General features: G+C 37.5%; 1 protein-coding gene across 2 annotated transcripts in view; it reads left to right on the top strand.

Annotated features, from left to right (window-relative positions):
- Window positions 1-21,445, top strand: part of SAMD8 (sterile alpha motif domain containing 8) — a 38,200-nt gene that overhangs the window by 8,370 nt on the left and 8,385 nt on the right. For both annotated transcript variants that reach the window (XM_061197162.1, XM_061197170.1), the window contains exons 2-3: window positions 9,724-10,316; window positions 20,675-20,770. In XM_061197162.1, coding sequence (XP_061053145.1) covers window positions 9,724-10,316; window positions 20,675-20,770 — 689 coding nt within the window. The remainder of the gene's footprint in view (window positions 1-9,723; window positions 10,317-20,674; window positions 20,771-21,445) is intronic.

Genomic DNA, 21,445 nt, shown 5'->3' with positions numbered 1-21,445 from the left:
TTTTCTGGATTCTCTATTCTGTTCCATTGATTTGTTTATCTTTATGCCAGTACTACTTTGTCTTGATTAGGGTAGTATGATAGAATTCTAAAATGACCTCCAGTGACCTTTGTATAGTGGGAAGGACCTGTGAGTCTGATTATCACTCTGTGATTATGTTATATTATATGGCACAGTTGACTAAGAAAGGGAAATTATCTTAGTGGACCTGACCTCATCAGCCAGCAAAGGACTGGGCTTCTCCTGGAGAAAGAGATTCTAAGTACAAGGGGGATTCAACAAAGAAAAAGCTGCTGGTTTTCAGAATAGGAGGAGGCCCTGAATGCCAGTGGCCACTAAGTTTACAGTAATTTGTTACACAGCAGTAGAAAACAAACACTGTATATAGTAAGTCTTGTAATTAGCTATCTAATCTTATTCTTTTTCAAGGTTGTTTTGGTTATTCTGTGTCCTTTGCATTTCCATATCAACTACTGAAATAAGTTTATCAGTATCTATAAAAAAGTCTGTTGGGATTTTGATTGGGATTCCATGAAATATATAGATCAGATTTTGGAAGAATTGACGGATATCAATGAAAAATTAACCAGTCGATCTAAGAAAGAAACGGAAAATTTTATCTGAGCCAAATTGAGCACTGTAACCCAAGAACAGCACATCAGAAAGCTCTCAGAGCTGTCCCACCAATAAGGAGTGTAGGCATAGTTATATAAGTTTTTTTGAGACAGAGGGCTGTACTTTAAATGACGTTTTATTGACAGTTACACACTCCAGATCTAAAAGTCGTGTGGCCCCTTACAAGATCAAGAAGGAATGTTATCTTTTTTTTTTAATATACATTTATTTATTTATTTATTTATGGCTGCGTTGGGTTTTCATTACTGCATACGGGCTTTCTTTAGTTGTGGCGAGCGGAGCTAGTCTTCGTTGCAGTGCGTGGGTTTCTCATTGCAGTGGCTTCTCTTGTTGCGGAGCACGGGCTCTAGGCGCATGGGCTTCAGTAGTTGTGGCTCACGGGCTCTAGAGCGCAGGCTCAGTAGTTGTGGCGCATGGGCTTAGTTGCTCTGCGGCATGTGAGATCTTCCCGGACCAGGGCTCGAACCCGTGTCCCCTGCATTAGCAGGCAGATTCTTAACCACTGCACCACCAGGGAAGTCCTGGATATATTTTTGATAGGCTGATTGTTGGATAAGAGAAAGAGAGGTGACAAGGATGATTCAGTTTACCAAGTTCAAAGGTGGATTCTTTTTTAAAAAAAATATTTTCTTGTAACTCGTTCCTTTTTTTTTTAATGTTTATTTATTTATTTTTGGCTGCGTTGGGTCTTTGTTGCTGTGCGCGGGCTTTTCTCTAGTTGTGGTGAGCGGGGGCTACTCTTCGTTGCGGTGCGCGGGCTTCTCATTACGGTGGCTTCTATTGTTGCGGAGCACAGGCTCTAGGCACGCGGGCTTCAGTAGTTGTGACATGCAGGCTCAGTAGTTGTGGCGCACGGGCTTAGTTGCTCCGCGGCATGTGGGATCTTCCCGGACCAGGGCTTGAACCCGTGTCCCCTGCATTGGCAGGAGGGTTCTTAACCAGTGCGCCACCAGGGAAGCCCAAAGGTGGATTCTTAACCACTGCGCCACCAGGGAAGCCCAAAGGTGGATTCTTAACCACTGTGCCACCAGGGAAGTCCCAAGAAGGAATGTTATCTTTTAAGGAGTTGTCTTGCTGGTGCTAGGAGAATGTTGCTCTTTATGGCTGAGCAGGTATTTATGCCAACGGGGGAGGTTTGGTTGATGCGTAATACAGATACACAGTTCTCAGTAGTGGGGAGAGAGGAGGCCAAAGGGCAGAGAAAAAATTTTTATGTTTGAATTCTTCTTGTCTGGACATAAAATATGAATTTTATTTCACAGCATTTTTATTTTCTTAAAAATTTGAGTCTTTTGACCCACCCATGTCACTATTTATTTAGATCTTTAATTTCTCTTAGCAATGTTTTATAGTTTTTAGTGTACAGATCTTTCCCATGTTTGGTCAGATTTATCCTTGGGCATTTTATATTTTTTGGTGCTATTGTAAACGGTATTATTTTATAAATTTCAATTTTTTGATTGTTTATTTCTAGTCTATAGAAATACAATTGATTTTTGTATGTTGATATTAAGCAATCTTGCTAAACTAATTTATTAGTTCTAGTAACTTGTGTTTGTGTGTATGTGTAGATTCCACTGAATTTCCTACATAGATTATCATATTGTCTGCAAATACAGTTTTGTTCCTTCCTTTCCAATCGTATGCCCTTTATTTCTTCTTCTTGCCTTATTCTACTGGCTAGATTGCTCAGTGTTTTACCGAAATGGTGAGAGTAGACAGTCTTGCCTTGTTCCTGATATTAAGGGGAAAGCCTTTAGCTTTTCATCATTAAGTATGATGTTAACCATAGGTTTTTTTCAAAGATGTCCTTTATCAACTTGATGAAGTTTCTCTTTATTTCTAGTTTGCTGAGAGTTTTTCATCGGGAATGAATATTGGATTTTGCCAAATGCTTTTTTGTGTCTTTTGAGTTATTGTGTGGTTTCCCTGTTTGAGCCTATGGTGAATTATTTTTATTTTCAAGTGTTAAACTAACTTTGCACTCCTGAGATAAACATCACTTGGTTATGTTGTATTATCCTTTTAAAATATCGTTGGATTTGATTTGCTAAGATATGTTTAAATTTTTTGCTTTCATGTTCGTAAGGGCTATCAGGCCGTAGTTTTATTTTCTTGTAACGTCTTTGTCTGGTTTTGGTATCAGGGTACTACTGGCCTCATGGAATGAATTCAGAAGTATTCCCTCCTCTTCTGGAAGAGTTTTATTTTAGTAGTCCATTTCTCCCAACTTTTGTGCTATTGTTGACATATTTTACTAACATATTTACCCATATATCTACCATTTCTGGTATTCATATTTTCAAATGATGACATTTTTGTTCTGCCTGAAGGACTTCCTTTTCACATTTCTGGTAGCTCAGGTCTGCTCGAGATGAAATTATTCAGTTTTTGTGTGTCTGAAAAAGTATTTGTTTTACCTTTGTTTTTGATCAACATTTTACTGGTCATAGAATTATAGGTTGATCATTTTTTTTCTTTCAGTGTTTTAAAGACATTGTTTCACTGTCTTCTAGCTTGCAATGTTTCCAGTGAGGAATCTGCTATCATTCTTATCTTTGTTCCTATGTGTATAATGTGTGTATCCTCTCTTTTTACTTTTAAGATTTTCTCATTGTCATTGATTTTGAGTAATTTGATTATGATATGGTGTGGTATAGTTGTATTTGTTTGTTTGTTTTTTATTTATTTATTTTTGGCTGCGTTGGGTCTTTGTTGCTGTGTGCGGGCCCTCTCTAGCTGTGGGAGCGGGGGCCACTCTTTGTTGTGGTCCACATGCTTTTCACTGCGGTGGCTTCTCTTGTTGTGGAGCACGGGCTCTAGGCACGTGGGCTTCAGCAGTTGCGGCTCGCGGACTCAGTAGTTGTGGCTCGTGGGCTCTAGAGCACAGGCTCAGTAGTTGTGGTGCACGGGCCCAGTTGCTCCGCGGCATGTGGGATCTTCCCGGACCAGGGCTCGAACCCGTGTCCCCTGCATTGGCAGGCGGATTCTTAACCACTGCGCCGCCAGGGAAGCCCTGGTGTGGTATAGTTTTTTGTGTGGTTCTAATGTTTGGAGTTTATTGAGCTTTTTGATTTGTGTTTATAGTTTTCACCAAATTTTGAAAAATGTTAGCCATTGTTACTTCAGATATTTTTTTCTGTCCTCTCCTCTCTCTCTCGTTGTTTGGGGACTACAATTATGCATCTATTAAGTTGTTTGAAGTTGTCCCATCTCTCACTGATATTCTTTTCATTTTCTTTTTTTTTTTTTTAATCATGGTAAAATATACATAACAAACTTATATTTTAACCATTTTTAAGTGCACAGTTTAGTGGCATTAAGTACATTTACATTGTTGTGCAACCATCACCACCATCCATTTCCAGAACTGTTTCATTATCCCAAGTGGAAACTTTGTACCCATTAAACAGTGATGGGTATTTGTCTCCTACTGCTCAGTCCCTGGAAACCAACATCTACTTTCTGTCTCTATGAATTTGACTACCTCATCCAAGTGAATCATACAATATTTGTCCTTTTGTGTCTGGCTTATTTCACTTAGCACAATGTCTTCAAGATTCCTTTTAAAGGCTGAATAATATTCTCTTCATTTTAAAAAATTCTGTTTTTCCTGTGTTTCATTTTGAATAATTCCTATTGTTATGTCTTCAAGTTTACTATACTTCTGCAATATCTGATCAGCTGTTAATCCCATCCAGTGTGTTTTTTATTACATATCTTGTAATTTCATCTCTAGAAGTTTGAGTTGGATCTTTTTTATGTGTCTATATCTCTATTTAACTTTTTGAACATATGTAATACAGTTATCATAACTATGTTAATTTCCTTGTCTGATAATTTTATTATCTGTGTCAGTTCTGGGTCAATTTCAATTGATTTTCTGCTCATTATAGATGAATTTTTCTACTTCTTTGCATGCCTGGTAATCTTTGGTTGGTTGCCAGACATTGTGATTTTACCTGTTGGGTGCTGAATACTTTCTTATTCCTATTAATATTCTTCCGCTTTGTTGTGGGATGTAGTTAAATTACTTGAAAACAGTTTGATCCTTTTGGTTCTGCTTTTAAGATTTGTTTGGCTGGACCAGAGACATGTTTAGGTTTAGGGCAGGATTTCTCAATATCAGCACTATAACACTTCGGGTCAGATAATTCTTTGTTGTGAGGGGCTGTCCTGTGCATTGTAGAGTGTTTAACAGCATACCCAGCCTCTAGTCTTTAGATGATCCCCTAGTTGTGACAACCAAAAATGTCTGCAGAAATTGCCAGATATTTTGGGGGGGCAAATTGCCCTCAGTTGAGAACTACTGTTTTAGGGTTAATTTTGCCTTACTACTATGGAAAGATCTTACTGTGTACTCTACCCAGTGCCGCATGAATCATGAGATTTTTCATTTTTTTCCAGTCTGGTTGTTTATAGTAGGCACTTTTAGTGGTCTTGTGTGAATACTGGGCGTTATTGCCTCTAATCTTTCTGGGTGGTTCTTTTTTCGGTCTTGTTTGGTTTCCTCACGTATATGTGCTGATCAGCATTCAGCTGCCTATTCAAGGGAGATCCTTTGCAAATCCCTGGAGTTCCATCTTAGTCTGCTTGGGCTGTTATAACAAAAATACCATAGGCTTTTCTGAGTACAGTGGTTAACAGCATAGAATCTGAAGCCAGACTGCCCTGGGTTCCAATCATTCCATTACTCACTAGCTGTGCGATTTGGAAGTTACTTTACGTCTCCATCTTAGATCCCTCATCTGTGAAACAGGGATGACACTAGTAGTACCTCATAAGGCTGCTGTGAGGTCTAAAGGAAGTGCTATATGGGAAGTACTTAGAACTGTGCTCTGCGTTACTTTGTTCAAGATTGCAGTTTACAACCCTTCAGCAGTTCTCTAGTCCCACTTACCAGGCAAACTCCTGCTCAACCATCAGGACTTGGCTTCTGGGTCTATTTCTCATGAAGCCCTGGGTGACTCATTTAGGCAGTTTAACTTTTCTTCCTTCCAGACTTCACCTTGAATCTCACACTGCACTCAGCACAATAGTGCAATCACCTGCTTACAGAGTTATTATCTTCCTTCTGGGAAGTGAGCTATTGATACTTGAGAGCAAGGACTGTGGCTTTTTTCTTTTTCTTTTCTTTTTTTCTCAATCTTCAAGACCAAGCACTGTGCCTAACACAGAGTAGATAATTAGAAGCAATGAACAGTGTTAACTATGTATGAATGTAAGAAAGGGACAGAAAGGATTCGGGAAAAAACACCTGTTTCGCCACACTGATTGGATGATGGATGTTTTAACCCTTCTCTGTATTATTTTCATGTGGTTTCTATAATACAAAGTTTAAAAAAAAAAAATACCATAGGCTGGGCAGCTTAAACAACAAATCTATTTCTCACAGTTCTGGAGGCTGAGGAGTCCAAGATCAAAGTGCCAGCAGATTTGGTGTCTGTGAGGACCTGCTTCCTAGTTCATAGATGGTCATCTTCTAGTTGTGTCTTTACATGACAGAAGGGAAGAGAGAACTCTCTGGGGTGTCTCTTATAAAGGCATTAATTCCGTTCACGAGGGTTCTGCCTTCGTGACATAATCACCTCCTAATACTATCCTATTGGGGGTTAGAATTTCAACATATGAATTTGGGGGGAATATAAACATTCAGTCCATAACAAGTTCTCTGTCTGTGTATCTTTCTCCTCTCTAGTATTCTATCCCAGGTACACTAGCCACCTTGATTTCCCTAGACTCTCAGTTCCTTTGCAACTCACCAAGTCTGCTAGGCCTCACCCAGTTTATATCCTGTACCACTCATGGCTGGGGCAGTAGGGCTCACCTTGTTTCCTACTCTCAAGGATCTCCTTTGTTGTCTGGTGCCCACTGTCTTGAAACTGGTTTTCTCCCCATATATTTTATCTATTTTTTGGCTGTTTCAGGTGGAAAAGTAAATCTGGTTTCTCTTATTGCATCTTGGTCAGAAGCAGAAGTCTCTTTAACTGATAGTTGATTCATATTAATTATTGGTTAAAGCTGAAAGTATTCTGAAACATTTACTTAACCTAATTTCTTCATTATATATATTTGTATGAAACTTATAGCTGTCATATTCTTCGTTAAAAGTCTCCTGTTCCCTGTAGTTCCTATGGTACAATGTAAATATTAAATTGCCTTGAAGCCTTTTATCATCTGTTAATATACCTCTTTAATGCAGGTTTTCATAGTGTTATCTAAATATGGGCCTCTAACTGTATGTAGTAGCATACAATTAATGGGTGTGCCCTGACCTGATGAAGCACAACAGTGCAATGTGTCATGCTTTTACGGCATTGCCACAGCAGGCTCAAAGACTTCCAGGAGGCTTTCTTGTAGGATAACTCATATTTTCTAGCAGCTAAAACACCAGCATCAAAGCCTGTTTGTTAGCCAGATTGAGGGTATAAAGAACAGATTGTTAGCCAGATTGAAGGTGCTATAAGACAGAAAAAAAAAATAACCATGAAAGAGATCATTTTGAGCATTGTGTGAGATGAAACTACTGAAGAATAAGGCTAAAAGAATGGGGGTGACTTGGAGCCTGTTGGTGGTAAGCTGTTAGAAAAAGAAGAAAGGTAGCAGAATAGAAGTAAAATGACAGAAGGAATCTGGCCTTATTTTGTATGAGAAGAGCTTCTCATACTTATTACATCGTAATTGTTGCAGAGTTTGTAGCATGTGCTTGTTGGATATTCAGGGATATTCTCTGAAATAATTTATTCAGAGAATACCTTGGGGAAAAGATATGTATGTAGTGTGTAGGATGAAGCCATCTGGCTATCTATATGGACTAAAACATAGCAAAATCATTTAAAATGGAACTATATATATGTAATACATGATATAAAATTATATATATCAATGTGTATAAATTCCATGAGTTGAAAGTGAATAAATCATAATTCCTTGGCCTTTGGGATGGCACTGATATACTGTAGGTAAAAAAAAAAAGTTGAGTACGATTTTTTGTAGCTCTGCAATATATAAGAATTAGCCTTTTAAAATATGTCCTTACAGATGCATGTACTGTTAATTTTTTAAGACTGAAAAGCTATTGTGGATTAATACTATTAAAAACTCTGTTTTGAAACACTGTGATTTAAGGTTTCCAAAAACTAGGATTGCTTTTTAGTAATTAAGAAACAAATATTTAATGGGCATGTTTCTTGTTGGCTGAATACTTTTGATGGTGTAAGAGGTACTTAGGTAGTTGAGTATCTGCCTTTTTCAGGTGATTTTAAGTATTCATGGCAAGAGTTTGTGTGGATAGAAGAATGCAGAAGTAGCAGCTTTTTACTTTCCTTAGCATAAGGAAGCATAGAAAGTTTTTCATAGCCAAAAATGCATGTTGTAAGGGAATGATAAGCACTAAAATCAGGAATTACTACATCTGAAAGGAGAGGAAGGGGTTGCTATCAGGGAAGGACATTCACTTGTATTGATGTTTTGTTTTGCTTTTAAAGCAAACTTTTAAAATGAAGTTCAACATATGTAAAGTGTAGATCATACGTATACAGATTGATGAATTTTCACCTGTATAACTAATACCCAGATTAAGAAACAGAACATGTGTATTGGAACTGTTTGGGTTTTTTTTTTTTTCCTTTCAAACTGGGTAGTGGGCACATGGGTGTTTGTTGTATCATTCTTTCTCCTTCATCTTTTTTAATGCTTTAAAGTGTACCTACTGTGGGTTTTTTTTTTATATGTAATATTTATTTATTTATTTTGGTTGCACCAGGTCTTAGTTGCGGCACGTGGGCTCCTTAGTTGTGGCATGTATGTGGGATCTAGTTCTCTGACCAGGGATCAAATTCGGACCCCCTGCATTGGGAGCGCGGAGTCCTATCCACTGCGCTACCAGGGAAGTGCCCTTGCTGTGTTTTTTAAAAATCATCTCAGAAGGAAATATGGTCTTTAGAGATCTGGAAAATGTCAGAAAGCCCACAGGCTTTAGTAGCTGAGAAAGTACTTTAGGGAACTAGGTTTTTTCTCCATGTAGGCCTTTGTCTCCCGTATATCTGATAAAGTTTATAAACCTGATATAGGCCCAAGTTACTGAACATTTTAAAATGGAAAAAGAACATAAACAGAACTGTGTGGGAGCAAAGTAGTAAAAATTATTAGTACTTTTTGAAACAGCACATTATTGGCCTTTTATAATTGCAGTAGAGGGAATTCCCCAGGGGTCCAGTGGTTAGGACTCCGTGCTTTCACTGCTGAGGTCCCGGGTTCAACCCCTGGTCAGGGAACTAAGATCCCGCAAACCACGTGGTGAGGCCAAAAATTAAAATTAAAAAAAAAAAAGGAAATACTATAATTGCAGTGTAAAATATGGCCCCTCAAATTTATGGTACATTGAAATGTTTTATCACTAAATCTCAATGATAGTTTAAGAAGAAAATTCCTTTTTCAATTCTGTAATGGAATATTCAAGGTATAGAAAGAAATGAGCTGTTAAGATATTTATAGATATTTATATCTAGTAAAGGCTTTATATCTGTTATAGAAATTATTTGTATAGTAAATAGAAATATGCTTAATCTAAGGGGTTTCCTGCAATTAGTTATCTATCTGCCTTTGTGGGGTTGTGTTTTTTTTGGAGGTGGGGTGGGGGGGATACTTATTCCATGAACATGAAGATTTCTGAAATTTGATTTATTTTTACATATAACAAATCTTTCTATATATCTCATTTTATGAAAAATGTTGAGTTATTTTTCTCAATTGTTCTCACCAGTAGGCTTTTTCTAATTAAGTTATGGCTTGCGGTGGTGTGGAAAAGCCATTTGTAAAATATTACCAAAAAAACATTTTGTAAAAATGTTCGGTCATTAGCTTTCCTTCTGCTATTGGGGTTATATGCATATAATTATTAGAATGTTAATCTGTTGAAAACTACTCATTAATGAATAATTTTTGTTTCTTTTACTCTCGTCCGGAAGCCAATAGGGCAGTGTAGATGAATTACTGTTTCTGATGTGTTTACGTTTATTTTGTCTTCAAAGGAGTTGTTAGGACACCCTGAAATTTTTGTTTTATTTTCCTGTTTTCCCTTGACAGGCAGTGGAAGAGGAAATGGCTTTTCCTAATCAGCTCTGCATTCGCCGCTGGACTACCAAGCATGTAGCTGTTTGGCTGAAGGATGAAGGCTTTTTTGAGTATGTGGACATTTTATGCAATAAGCACCGACTTGATGGAATCACATTGCTAACGTTGACTGAATATGATCTCCGGTCTCCTCCTCTGGAAATCAAAGTCTTAGGGGACATTAAAAGGTTAATGCTGTCAGTCCGAAAATTGCAGAAAATACATATTGATGTTTTAGAAGAGATGGGATACAACAGTGACAGTCCCATGAGTTCCATGAGCCCTTTCATCAGTGCTATTCAGAGTGCAGAGTGGCTCTGTAATGGGGAACCTTCACACGACTGTGACGGACCCATCACTGATTTGAATTCTGATCAATACCAGTATGTGAATGGTAAAAACAAACATTCTATTCGAAGATTGGACCCAGAGTATTGGAAGACCATATTGAGTTGTATATATGTTTTTATAGTGTTCGGATTTACATCTTTCATAATGGTTATAGTGCACGAGCGAGTGCCTGACATGCAGACCTATCCACCACTCCCGGATATATTCTTAGACAGGTAAGTTTTGTTTCTAGTTGCCAAGTTTGTAGAAGATAGCTGTACTAGCAGTGATAATGATATATTCATGATAATTATGTTGTTTATTATTGTTGTTTTGGTTGATATATACTTCCCATTTGCTTTATCTGGTAGTATATAAAGATATGCTTTAGAATTGCCTTTTTCCCTTAGAGTAAACTAGACCTTAAGCCTAGATGAGTAGGAAGAACCACCGCTTAATTTATTTTTCTACAGCTATGTTATATAGCTCCTTGGGCACTTCAGATTTTAAAAGGGTTTCCTGGAATGTTATATGTAATAAATGGAATTTGTTTACTTTTTAAAAAAAAAAAGATGAACAGGGTTTTGCTTCTTTTAAAAATATGGGGAGGTCTCATGTATCATCAAATAAATTAGAACTATCACAAATACAAACTGATTTGTGGATAGTATTCTGTTTTTATAAATACTGAATGCATAAAAAAGAATACAGTATATTATATGAAAAATAAGAATAGAACAAAACTCAAAACTATTAGTTTTTATATTTGTGGTTTTAAAAAATCTTTTTAAAGTTTGTAGTGCTGTCTTATTTGTTTTTATAAAACGTTGTGCCCTTCTGAAAGTGCCTTATATAGTATATGGGTTTTTTTAAATGAAATGAATTAAAATGTCCATGTTAAGATGGCAGAATGACATATATATAACATTTTATTCTCTCTTAAGCCCTGACTAAAAGTATAGTAAAGAAGTTGTGTTTGTTTGTTGGTCTTAAGTTGTAAACTTACAAGGAAAGGGTAGATAAGAGAGGAGAAAACAGCCATACATTTTTGGGAGTTTGAAAGCATATGGGTGAGGGACTTCCCTGGTGGTCCAGTGGTTAAGACTCCCCACTCCATTGCGGGGGGCCCGGGTTCGATCCCTGGTCAGGGAACTAGATCCCATATGCCACAAATAAAAGATCCTGCATGCTGCAACTAAGACCCGGCACAGCCAAATAAATAAATGATTATTGAAAAAAAAAAGAAAAGCAGATGGGTGAGTGGCAACTAGCAGAGCTAAAGTAACCTAATTCTAAAGCAGCAGTCGGGAAAACTGAGAACCAACCCAAACTCTCTTGCAGATTTCTCAAAGCTCTGGATACTGTGGGTGAAAGGGTGGTGCTAAAATAAGAAAGCTGTTTAAGAAGCTGTTAGATCCCTATATCTCCTTCCCTGTTCTATCGTACACAATTTTTCCAACAGAAGACCCTAAGGAAGTAAGGAAGACAGCATGTGGATATCTGATGAAAGAGTACTCTAGGCAGAGGAAACAGCAAGGTGCAGGAATCCTGAATTGGTAGTAGGCTTAGCATGTTTAAGGAACAGCAAGTGCGAGATGGAGAGAACAGTTGGAGATGAGATCTGAGAGGAGACAGGAGTCCAGACTTTGTAGGTACTTGTAGACAATTGTAAGGACTTTAGCTTTCATTCTAAGTGAAAAGGGAAGCCATTGGAAAGCATTTAGGAGAAGAGTAGAGCATCTAACTTCCATTTTAAAAGGTCACTCTAATTGTTAATAGAATAGCCCGGGGGTGGGGATGGGAAAGCAGAGGTTAGTTAAATTATTGAATTCATCTAGACAAAGATGGGGTGGATTGGATGAGAAGAGTAGTGGTACATACATATATATATGTGTGTGTGTGTGTGTAGATATACATATATGTACGTATATATATGTGTGTGTGTGTATGTATGTACATACAGGCAACAAGATTTGCTTATGGATTTGCATGTAAGGTGTAAGAGAAAGAGAGAATTCAAGGATTATTCCAAGATTTTTGACTTGATCATCTGGAAGGATGGAATTGCCCTTTATAGAGGTGGGAAGACTGTGGAAAGACCTGACTTGAAGAGAAAAGTAAGGGTTTGGTTTTAGACATGTCAAGTTTGAAGTATCTTTTACACCAAATCAGAAGTCAAGTAAGAGATGGAAAGATGAGTTAGTGTTCAGAGAGATCTAGGCTGAAATTTGGGAGTTACAAGTGTAGGTAAAGCCATGATATTAGATAATGTCTACTAGGAAGTGAGTTTAGAAGGGAAAAGAAGATTGAAGATTGAGCCCAAGAACAGGTATAATGTTTAGAGGTCAGAAAAGTAAGGCAAAACTAGTAAAGAAGAAGACTGAGGAGGTCAGGGCAGAGAGAGTGAGAGAGTATTATGGAAGCCAAGTTAAAAAAAAAAAAGTATTTTAAGAAGACAGGAATAAATTATAATTAGCTGTGTCAAATGCTGCTAAGGGGTCAAGTAAGATGAGGATAATTGACCGTTGACTTTGACAAGAGTTAATAAGGGCAAAAGCCTGATTATAATGGGTTCAAGAGAGAATGTGAGACTGGAATTTACCTAAAGGTATGTCTCCACAAATATGAAACAGCATATGGACAGAGTTATTCATTGTGACATTAATTGTAATAATTATAAATATTGGAAATAATATAAATGCTTATCCATGGAAAACTGGTTGAATATACTGTGGTACATCTACACAATAGAGTACTATTTAATCATGGAAAAGAATGAGGAAGATTTCTATGAACTGATGTGAAATGGTTTGTAGGAAAAACTCAGTAGCTGTGAAGCACCATGAGCATCCAGATCATGGTTTCTAAATACCAATCTGTACTAAAGGGACAGACCAGGGCTCCTTAGAGAAATGGCTAATTTTAAGTCTGGGGCATGGTAAGCATAAAATTAGCCTGAAATAGATTTTGTGCCATAAAGCAAGGAAGTGGAAACCTATCAAAAGAACATATGAGCTGGTTTTAAGGGACTCCCACTGATCAAATTAGGACAATTGGAACATCAAAAAGCATAATGATGGTAATGGATTATAATATACTGAGTAAGAAAAAGAAACTATGAACCCATAGTGATAAACAAAACAAACAAAAAATGGTGGACTGAGAGGGGAAGTTCTTCAAGGGAATTATAAGGGAAGTTGAAGAGCCATAACCAAGCGCAGTACGTGAACTTTAATTGAATCCTCGATCAAGAAAAAAAAAATACTGCTATAAAGGCCATTTTAGGGACAGTTAGGAAAATTTGAATATGGATGGCATATTAAATGATACAGTTTAACACTAAATTGGTGTTACAGTTTCCTGGGTGTAATAGTGTATTGGGTTATGAAGAGGGTATCCTTGTTCTTAGGAGATACATGTTGAAGTATTTAGGGGAGAAGTGTCATAATGTCTGCAACTTATTTTGGGAAGGGTTTAGTCTCCTCCAAGAGTGTGTATGTGTATTTAGGTTTGTATAGAAAGAGGGAAGTAAAGCAAATATGGGAAAATGTTAATTATTGTAAACAATTGATAGATTTAAGTGAAGAATATAAAGTGTTTATCTTTCAGCTTTTCTTTTGTTATGATCAGAATTTTTCAAAGTAAAAAAATTGGCTAAAGAAATGAGAGAGAGGAAGAGAATGGGAAGAGAGAAATTGGAAACAATCAAGTCTTACAAGCCCTTAAAAGTTTTTCTATAAGGGCAACAGAGAAATGGAGTTGTATTGGAGAAAGGAGGAAAGGATATGGAGTCACCAGGGTTTTGTTTTGGATGGGCTATATTATATAGCATGATTGTTGTACTGATGATAGGAATGACCCAATTTAGAGGGAAGGAGATACCGTTAGAGGAAAGAGAGGGTATAATTGATGGAATAATATCCTTGAGTAGATGAAAAGGGGTAGGATCTAGTGGGTGGGAGAGGCTGGTCTTAGGCACAGGGTCTATTAATTCATAACAGAGGGGAAGACAGAAAATATGGAAACAGAGATATAAGGTTGCTAGATGTGATGGTAAAGCATGAGGAAGTCCTCTGCTGATTGTTTTTATTTCCTCTGAGAACAGAGATTTAGAAGAGACAGAAGGTCGGAGGTTTGAGGAGAAAGGATGAAGTGTAAAATAGTCATCTGTGAGAGTGAATAGACTTGTGTGATGTAGTAGCAGCACTAAAGACCTCCTTGAGGTTAATAGTCATGTTGATATTGTGTGTTTTTACCAGCCTCACTCAACTGCACAGATACAGGTATAGAATAGGTAGATAATTGGATTTAAGTGGACTTGAAGTTTTGCTAGGCAATGCAATGAAGGAAAAAGAGGAAAGGGAGTGATTATAATGACTAACCATGGACATAGGTAGATAAGGAGGGACAGGAGGATATGAGGTAGGTGAAGGACAGTGAAAGTGTTATAAGATCTATGGATTTGGGGTCTCAGAATTATTGAAGTTGGAGTACTAGAAGGAATAAGATGGAAAGACAAGAGGTGTTGGTTAGTATAGAATTCTTGACGTTGAGATTTTGAAGAATAATCTTGATAATGACAAGATCCAGTTTATAACCGTGGAGGGTGGGTCGCTGAAGTAGAGTAAAAGACAAGGTCATAGGAAGAGCAATAAAAAGAGGAGTGAGAAGGATATATACCACAACAGGAGAAGTTTTGGAGAGTGACAGTGAACCAAAAACTAAAATCTCAAGAAATCAGAGAATCAGAGGATGCTGAGGTTCTATAGATGACTATGAAAGGCATAATGGGAAGAAAGAGGGAAATGATTGATCTTGAGGATTTTAAAGTGTACAATTCAGTGGGTTTTAGTATATTTACAAAGTTGTGCAACCATCACCACTAATTCCAGAACGTTTTCAACACCCCAAATAGACTCATATCCATTATCAGTCACACCCCATTTCCCTCCTCCCTCCAGACCCTGGCAACCACAGTCTGCTTTCTGTTTCTATTTCTATGGATTTGTCTATTCTGGACATTTCATATAATGGCCATTACAATACGAGGCCTTATTTTGTGTCTGGCTTCTTTCATTTAGCATAATGTTTTTAAGATTCATCCATATAAGTAGTATGTGTCAGTACTTCATTCCTTTTTATTACAGAATAGTATTTCATTGTTTGGATATACTACATTTAGCTTATCCATTCATTAGTTGATGAAGGTTAGAGTTGTGTCCACTTTTTGGCTACTATTAATAATGCTGCTATGAACATTCATATACAAAGTTTTGTATAGACATATGTTTTCAATTTGCAATGGGGGTTTGAAACCAAATTTTGCCTAACAGTCTACAGTGCCACCAGCTACAAAGCCCCATGCTCTTAAGTGTCTAAACTTTATTCACAGGAGAATGGTAGCAGGTGCTGTCAGCATTCCTCCTATATCCCCTCAGATCTCTTTTTCATTTTCTTGCACACTTATACTCCCAACATCCAGCAATTGTATGTCTTTGTTGGAGAACTGCTCTTGGGCTGGAATACACTTTGCCTGCTTAAAAAGAGAGCCAAACACTTGGAAATTTACACCCCTTCAGCAGCAGCCCTTAACCAGTGACTGATGAGGTGGTGTATAAATATTTCATTTCTCTTTGCCCTAATTAGGACAACTTTTAGGTTGGACCTACACTGTCTCCCAGATTCCTCGCAGGATTGAGCCAAAGTTACTCTTGCCTGAGTTTACCACAGGTCTTTGCTTGATGTCTCACTCTTGCCTTGCTTCCTTGCCTTCCTGATCTCATTTCCCCACTACCCTATATTTTCCCTTGGGAACATTCCTAATAACTTTCACAGTGATCTTTGTTTCAGAGTCTGCTTCTAAAGCTTACTTGACACAATTCCAAGAGCTTCAGCACATCATAAACAAAAAATTAGGAGATAGAGATGCTTCTAGAGGCAGGCCCACTTATATGTGAGGAGGGATAGCTAATAACCATAATAGAGAAAACAGAAGCACTATAAAAAGCACACATAAGTAATGGAAAAACCACATTAATCTGGGGCTTCACTGCCTTTCATTTCTCAGTAGTCTCTGAGGTCATTACCATGTCCAGTGTAATAATCAGTGTTCACAGTGATGACTATGAATTATGAAAGAAAATTAAATTCTATCCAGAAAAAAAAGGCATAACATGTATAATGCATTTTAGAAAGCATTGCATCAGAATAAATATGAGATATTGAAAACACATTTGACAATTTCCTTACACTTCACTAAAAAAGAAACAAGAAAAAGTGGGGGTGGGGGCCCCCAATAATCCCATGAAGGCAGAAGCAGTGATAATAATGAAAATTTGGAAAGTAGAAAGCTAAGTGTCTGTTGTGAGGTTGGGAGTGGGGACTAGCGGTGCCCAAGAGGTGAGTCTATTTGTACTGCAGTGCTCCAGAAAAACTCTCAAAACAGGAGGCATCAAACATCTCTCAAGACTGGGTATAGATAGGAGCTAAATATGGGAGAACTGGTTGAAAATCAATTTAAGACCTGTTCTACTGCAACAGAAGACAGGTGGTTTGTTCACCAGAGTAGTTGAATGTGAGGGACTCTGGACTCGGGGACACCATGCCCAGATGAGAACAAAGGTACCTGTTTTCATTGTATTTTCAAAGTGATTAACTGTAGATCTAGATCACAGAGACTTCCAGCTCCCTTCCTTAAGTAACGAGACTAAGTTCCCAGCCCCAGTCATACCCAGCCCCAGTCATACCCAGCCCCAGTCTTCCAAGCAGGAGAACAGATTCCTCTCCTTGGAAAACCTGCACAAGAGAAAAGGACTACAGATACTGTGGTAGGAGAGATATCCCTATCTCATCAACTAGACCTCTGTTCTATCACAGTGAAACCCATACTTCACAACCTCAGTCCATGCACACAGAGCATCACATTATTTTTTTTTTTAGTACTTCCCTGTCAAATATGAACGGTCAGTCAAGAATCACCAGACATTTGAGGAAAACAGATCAATGCAAATAGAAAAAAAGCTAACTGGGAAACACAAAATAGGGAACAGAAGAACACTTCAAAAAAAATAACCATTCATATACTCACAGATAAGAGATATTGCATTCTATGAGACAGTAACAGTAGACTATGAAAAAGGAAAGTTCAGAGAAAAAAAGCTTTTGAAAAATAAAAAATGAAAGTAGAAATTTAAAATCGGGCAGGATAATTGGAACATGGATTTGATGAAATTGCCCAGCATGTAGAGCAGAGATAAGAAGTAGAGGAGAAAAAGTAAGATCAATCCAATTGGCCCAACAGTGGAAAAAATAGGGGTTTTAGGAAGAACATAGAGAAAATGAAGAGGAAGATATTATCTAAGCTATAATAAAAGGAAATTTCTCAGAATCAAAGAATGTGACTTCCTAGATTGAAAGGGCCCACTGAGCACCCAGTACAAGAAATGAAAAATTTCAGAACACTAGGTATAGACAGAAGATCCTAAAAGCTTCTTAAGAGACAAAACAAGTAACACACAAAGATTGGAAATCCAAATAGCATCAAACTTCTTAGCAATCGTGGAAGTGAGATGACAATGGAACAAATGCCTCTAACATTCTGAGACAAAATAATGTCTAACCTAAAATGTTCTGCCTAGGCAAACTACCAAATAGACATAAGGCTAGACCCAAGGGTATTTTAAAATTTGCAAGTCTCAAAAAAATTTACTCTCCAACCCCACAGCTACTAGAATTGCTAAAATGAAAAAAATTGCTAATGACAAGGCCTGACAAGGATTCAGAGCAACTGATGCTCTCATACTTTGCTGGTAGAAATGCAAAATGGTACAACTGCTTTGAAAACAGTTTGATAGTTTCTTAAGAAGTTAAACATAAACTTAACATAGGACTCAACAGTTTCATTCCTAGGTATTTACCCAAGAAAAATGAAAACATACGTCCATGCAAAGACCTGTATGTGGTCTTTATTCATAATCACCCAAACCTGGAAATAGCCCAGAATACCCATCAACCTGTGAATGGATAAGGAAATTGTAGACAAAGAATAGATAAAGAATTAATTGTACATGCAATAACATGGATGAATCTGAAACATATTATGCTGAGTGAAAATAGCCAGATACAAAAGGTATTTGGACAAATACTGTGTGATTGCATTTATATGCCATTCTAGAAAAGGCAAACCTATAGGAATCAGAGATCAGATCAGTGGTAGCCCCCCAGCTGGAAGTGAGGAAGGGAATTGACTACAAAGGGACACAAGGGAACTTTTTGGAGTGATGAAAATGTTGTCTTTATTGCGGTGGTGATTACATGACTGAATGTGTTTGTCAAAACTCTTTGAACTGTATAGCTAAAAATGGTGAATTTTTCTGTTTGTAAATTAAACCTCAGTAAATCTGACATAAAAAAACAAGTTTATCCTCCATCCCTCCTCTGAGAAAATAATTCAAGGATACACTACATCAAAACTAAGGAGTAAACTGAGAAAGAGGAGGACGTGGGATTCAGGAAACAGAGGTTCCAATATAGAAAAGAGAAATTCCCAAGATGAGGGTTAAGTTTTATTCCAAGAAATAGCCATGCAGGAGGGACTGGAAAATGCAGCCTTTCTAAAGAAGGAGCTCTAGGAGAGATTTCTCCAAAGGAAACTTTGAAATTGATAGAATAGTCTGAAGATGGATTGGTGATAGGCACACAAGAAACAGAACAAACTTTTTTTTTTATTAGCTCTGGAGAATTGTAAGAAGTTGTACGAGAAAGGGATTTAATCTTTGCGTTCCATTGTCTTAGCTATGAACTAAAACATTTCATCAAGTAAAAGCCAAAAATTATTTTAAACAAAATTATGAAATAATATTGAGAGCATGGGAGAGAAAGAGAGAGTGTGTGTATGTGTGTGTATGTGTTTTTGTGTGTGTGACTAGAAGATATAATGTCAAAAAAACAGAAGAATGAAAGTGACTGCCTCTGGAGAGCAACAATTAGGTTTAGGCTGGGGGTGGGGCAGAAAACTTACTTTTACAATATACACTGTAAAACTATTTAAAATATATACATATGTATATACACATGTATACATATGCACACGTATACATACATACATATATAGGTTTTTTTAATGTTCATTTAAAAAGTTTAAATTTTTAGAAGTCATTTAAAGTGATCTTTTATCTGAAAATTTCTATTATGTGAAATAACCCTTTCCCCCATAATGCCAGATAAATAAGGCAGCAATAGATTAAAAATTCACAAGAGGAGTCTTTATTTTCTGAGGTAATAGGTAAAAGATGAGTCCCTGAATGAAGACAATTGACTCTCTTCAGTTACTCTGAATAAGGTTTGGAGTAGACTGTTAATATCTTTCAGACTTCATGTCTTCTTTTTAAAAATACCTTTATTTCCTTAGTTATAAAATTAACATGCCATTGTATAAAAATTTTTAGTATAAATTTACAAAGAATAAAAATAAAACTGTCAATAATCTTACCACCCAGAGATGACCTATTTGGACTAATTCATTTCCATCTCCTCCCTTCCACCACTCTCCTCCTTCTTTTCTTCCTCCTCCTCATTTTCTCCTTTTCCTTCCTTCTTCTTCCTTCTTCTTCTTTTTCTTCATCTTCTTCTTCTCCCTGCCCCCTTCTTTCTTTCTTTTTAATTGAGAATGTGGCATGTCTTTTACTAGTGGGTAATCACAGGAGCTGTGGATTTGGTGAGGAAAGACAACAATGGAAAAGATAGAAGAAAACAAATATAAAACAAAGGAAGGCAGAGAGAGAAAGAAAGGAGTAAAACAAAACAAAAACTCTGTTTACTTGCTTGAAAACAAAATATACTAAAAAAAAGAGTAGTTGAGTTCAAGCCCTGACTGTCTGGACTCTGAAATGAGCACACCATTTAAGAAGCGAGCCTTTTCCCCCCTGTCTTTTGGGGGCAGTCCTGTATATAGGTCTGCCATGCTATGGGAAAGGAGAAAAAAGTTGTTATTTCTTTACAGGGAACCATGACTGGGAATCACAAACAACAAAGAGGTCCCGGTAAATGAGGTACTTTATGAAACAGTTTTTTCCCCAGGTTCTCCAGATATCATCTTCTAAAAGAGGTAGAAGTTAAAGAAAACAGGGACTTCCCTGGTGGCGCAGTGGTTAAGAATCTGCCTGCCAGTGCAGGGGACATGGGTTCGATCCCTGTTCCAGGAAGATCACACATGCCGTGGAGCAACTAAGCCCGTGCGCCACAACTACTGAGCCTGCGCTCTAGAGCCCGCGAGCCACAACTACTGAGCCCGCATGCCACAACGACTGAAGCCTGCGTGCCTAGAGCCGGTGCTCCGCAACAAGAGAAGCCACCGCAATGAGAAGCCCGCGCACCGTAACAAAGAGTAGCCCCCGCTCGCCGCAACTAGAGAAAGCCTGCATGCAGCAACGAAGACCCAACATAGCCAAAAATAAATAAATTAATTAACTAAAAAAAAAAGTTAAAGAAAACAATTTTAAGGTCATTATTAGCAGAGTATCTTACTGACAGGGTGGCGCCATTTACATACATATACTTCTTGTCAGTCCAAAATTTAAATTTTTTTCTGTTCCAGCGTTCCTAGAATTCCATGGGCCTTCGCCATGACAGAAGTATGTGGCATGATTCTGTGCTATATTTGGCTCCTGGTTCTTCTTCTTCACAAGCACAGGTACCTCTCTTATTCCATTAAAAGACTGAAAGTGTTTTGACTGTCTTATGCAAAGGTCATCAAACCTTGTTTCTTCCTTTGCTGTTTCCTTGTTACTTTCCTTCTCTAGTCATTGTGACATTATAATTACTGACATAGGAAACTGTTTGGGTTTGATCAACAAAAGAGTCAGCCTGAGGTAGTACCTACATATTTAGTAATATTCTGAAGGTATTTTGCAGGGAAGGATTAGAGATGGCAATATTCAGCCATGGGCCAACCACGACAATCTAAGTCTAGCGTTGCCTTTCTTTGGAAACAAATCGGAAATGTCACTTTCTATAGAAGGCTAGGAACTCCTCCAAGGGACAGTCTTTGGTCAGATGTTTGGGTGGAAGAAATTATTCTCTGCTTGGAGGAGGCGCATTAAAAAAGAGGTCATTTTGCACACCGTGCACATCTAGCAAGTGTAGTTTACTTCAGATGGTATAGAAAATTGCTGAATAGGGAAGGTGCTTCTTTTGCACTTTCACAAGAGATATAAAGGGAAGAAGTTTTTTGCATTAAAAAAAAGGAGAGACGCATAAGAGGAGGCTACTTTCCTACTTCAATGAGGGGAAATTATTTAAGTAAAAAAATAAGGCATAGTGTGGAATCTAAAGAGTAATACAAATGAATTTATTTACAAAAGAAAAG

This window comes from Eubalaena glacialis, chromosome 1, assembly GCF_028564815.1.
Source record: "Eubalaena glacialis isolate mEubGla1 chromosome 1, mEubGla1.1.hap2.+ XY, whole genome shotgun sequence".
Classification (NCBI taxonomy): Eukaryota; Metazoa; Chordata; class Mammalia; order Artiodactyla; family Balaenidae; genus Eubalaena; species Eubalaena glacialis.
This window is presented reverse-complemented; position numbering and strand designations above follow the sequence as displayed.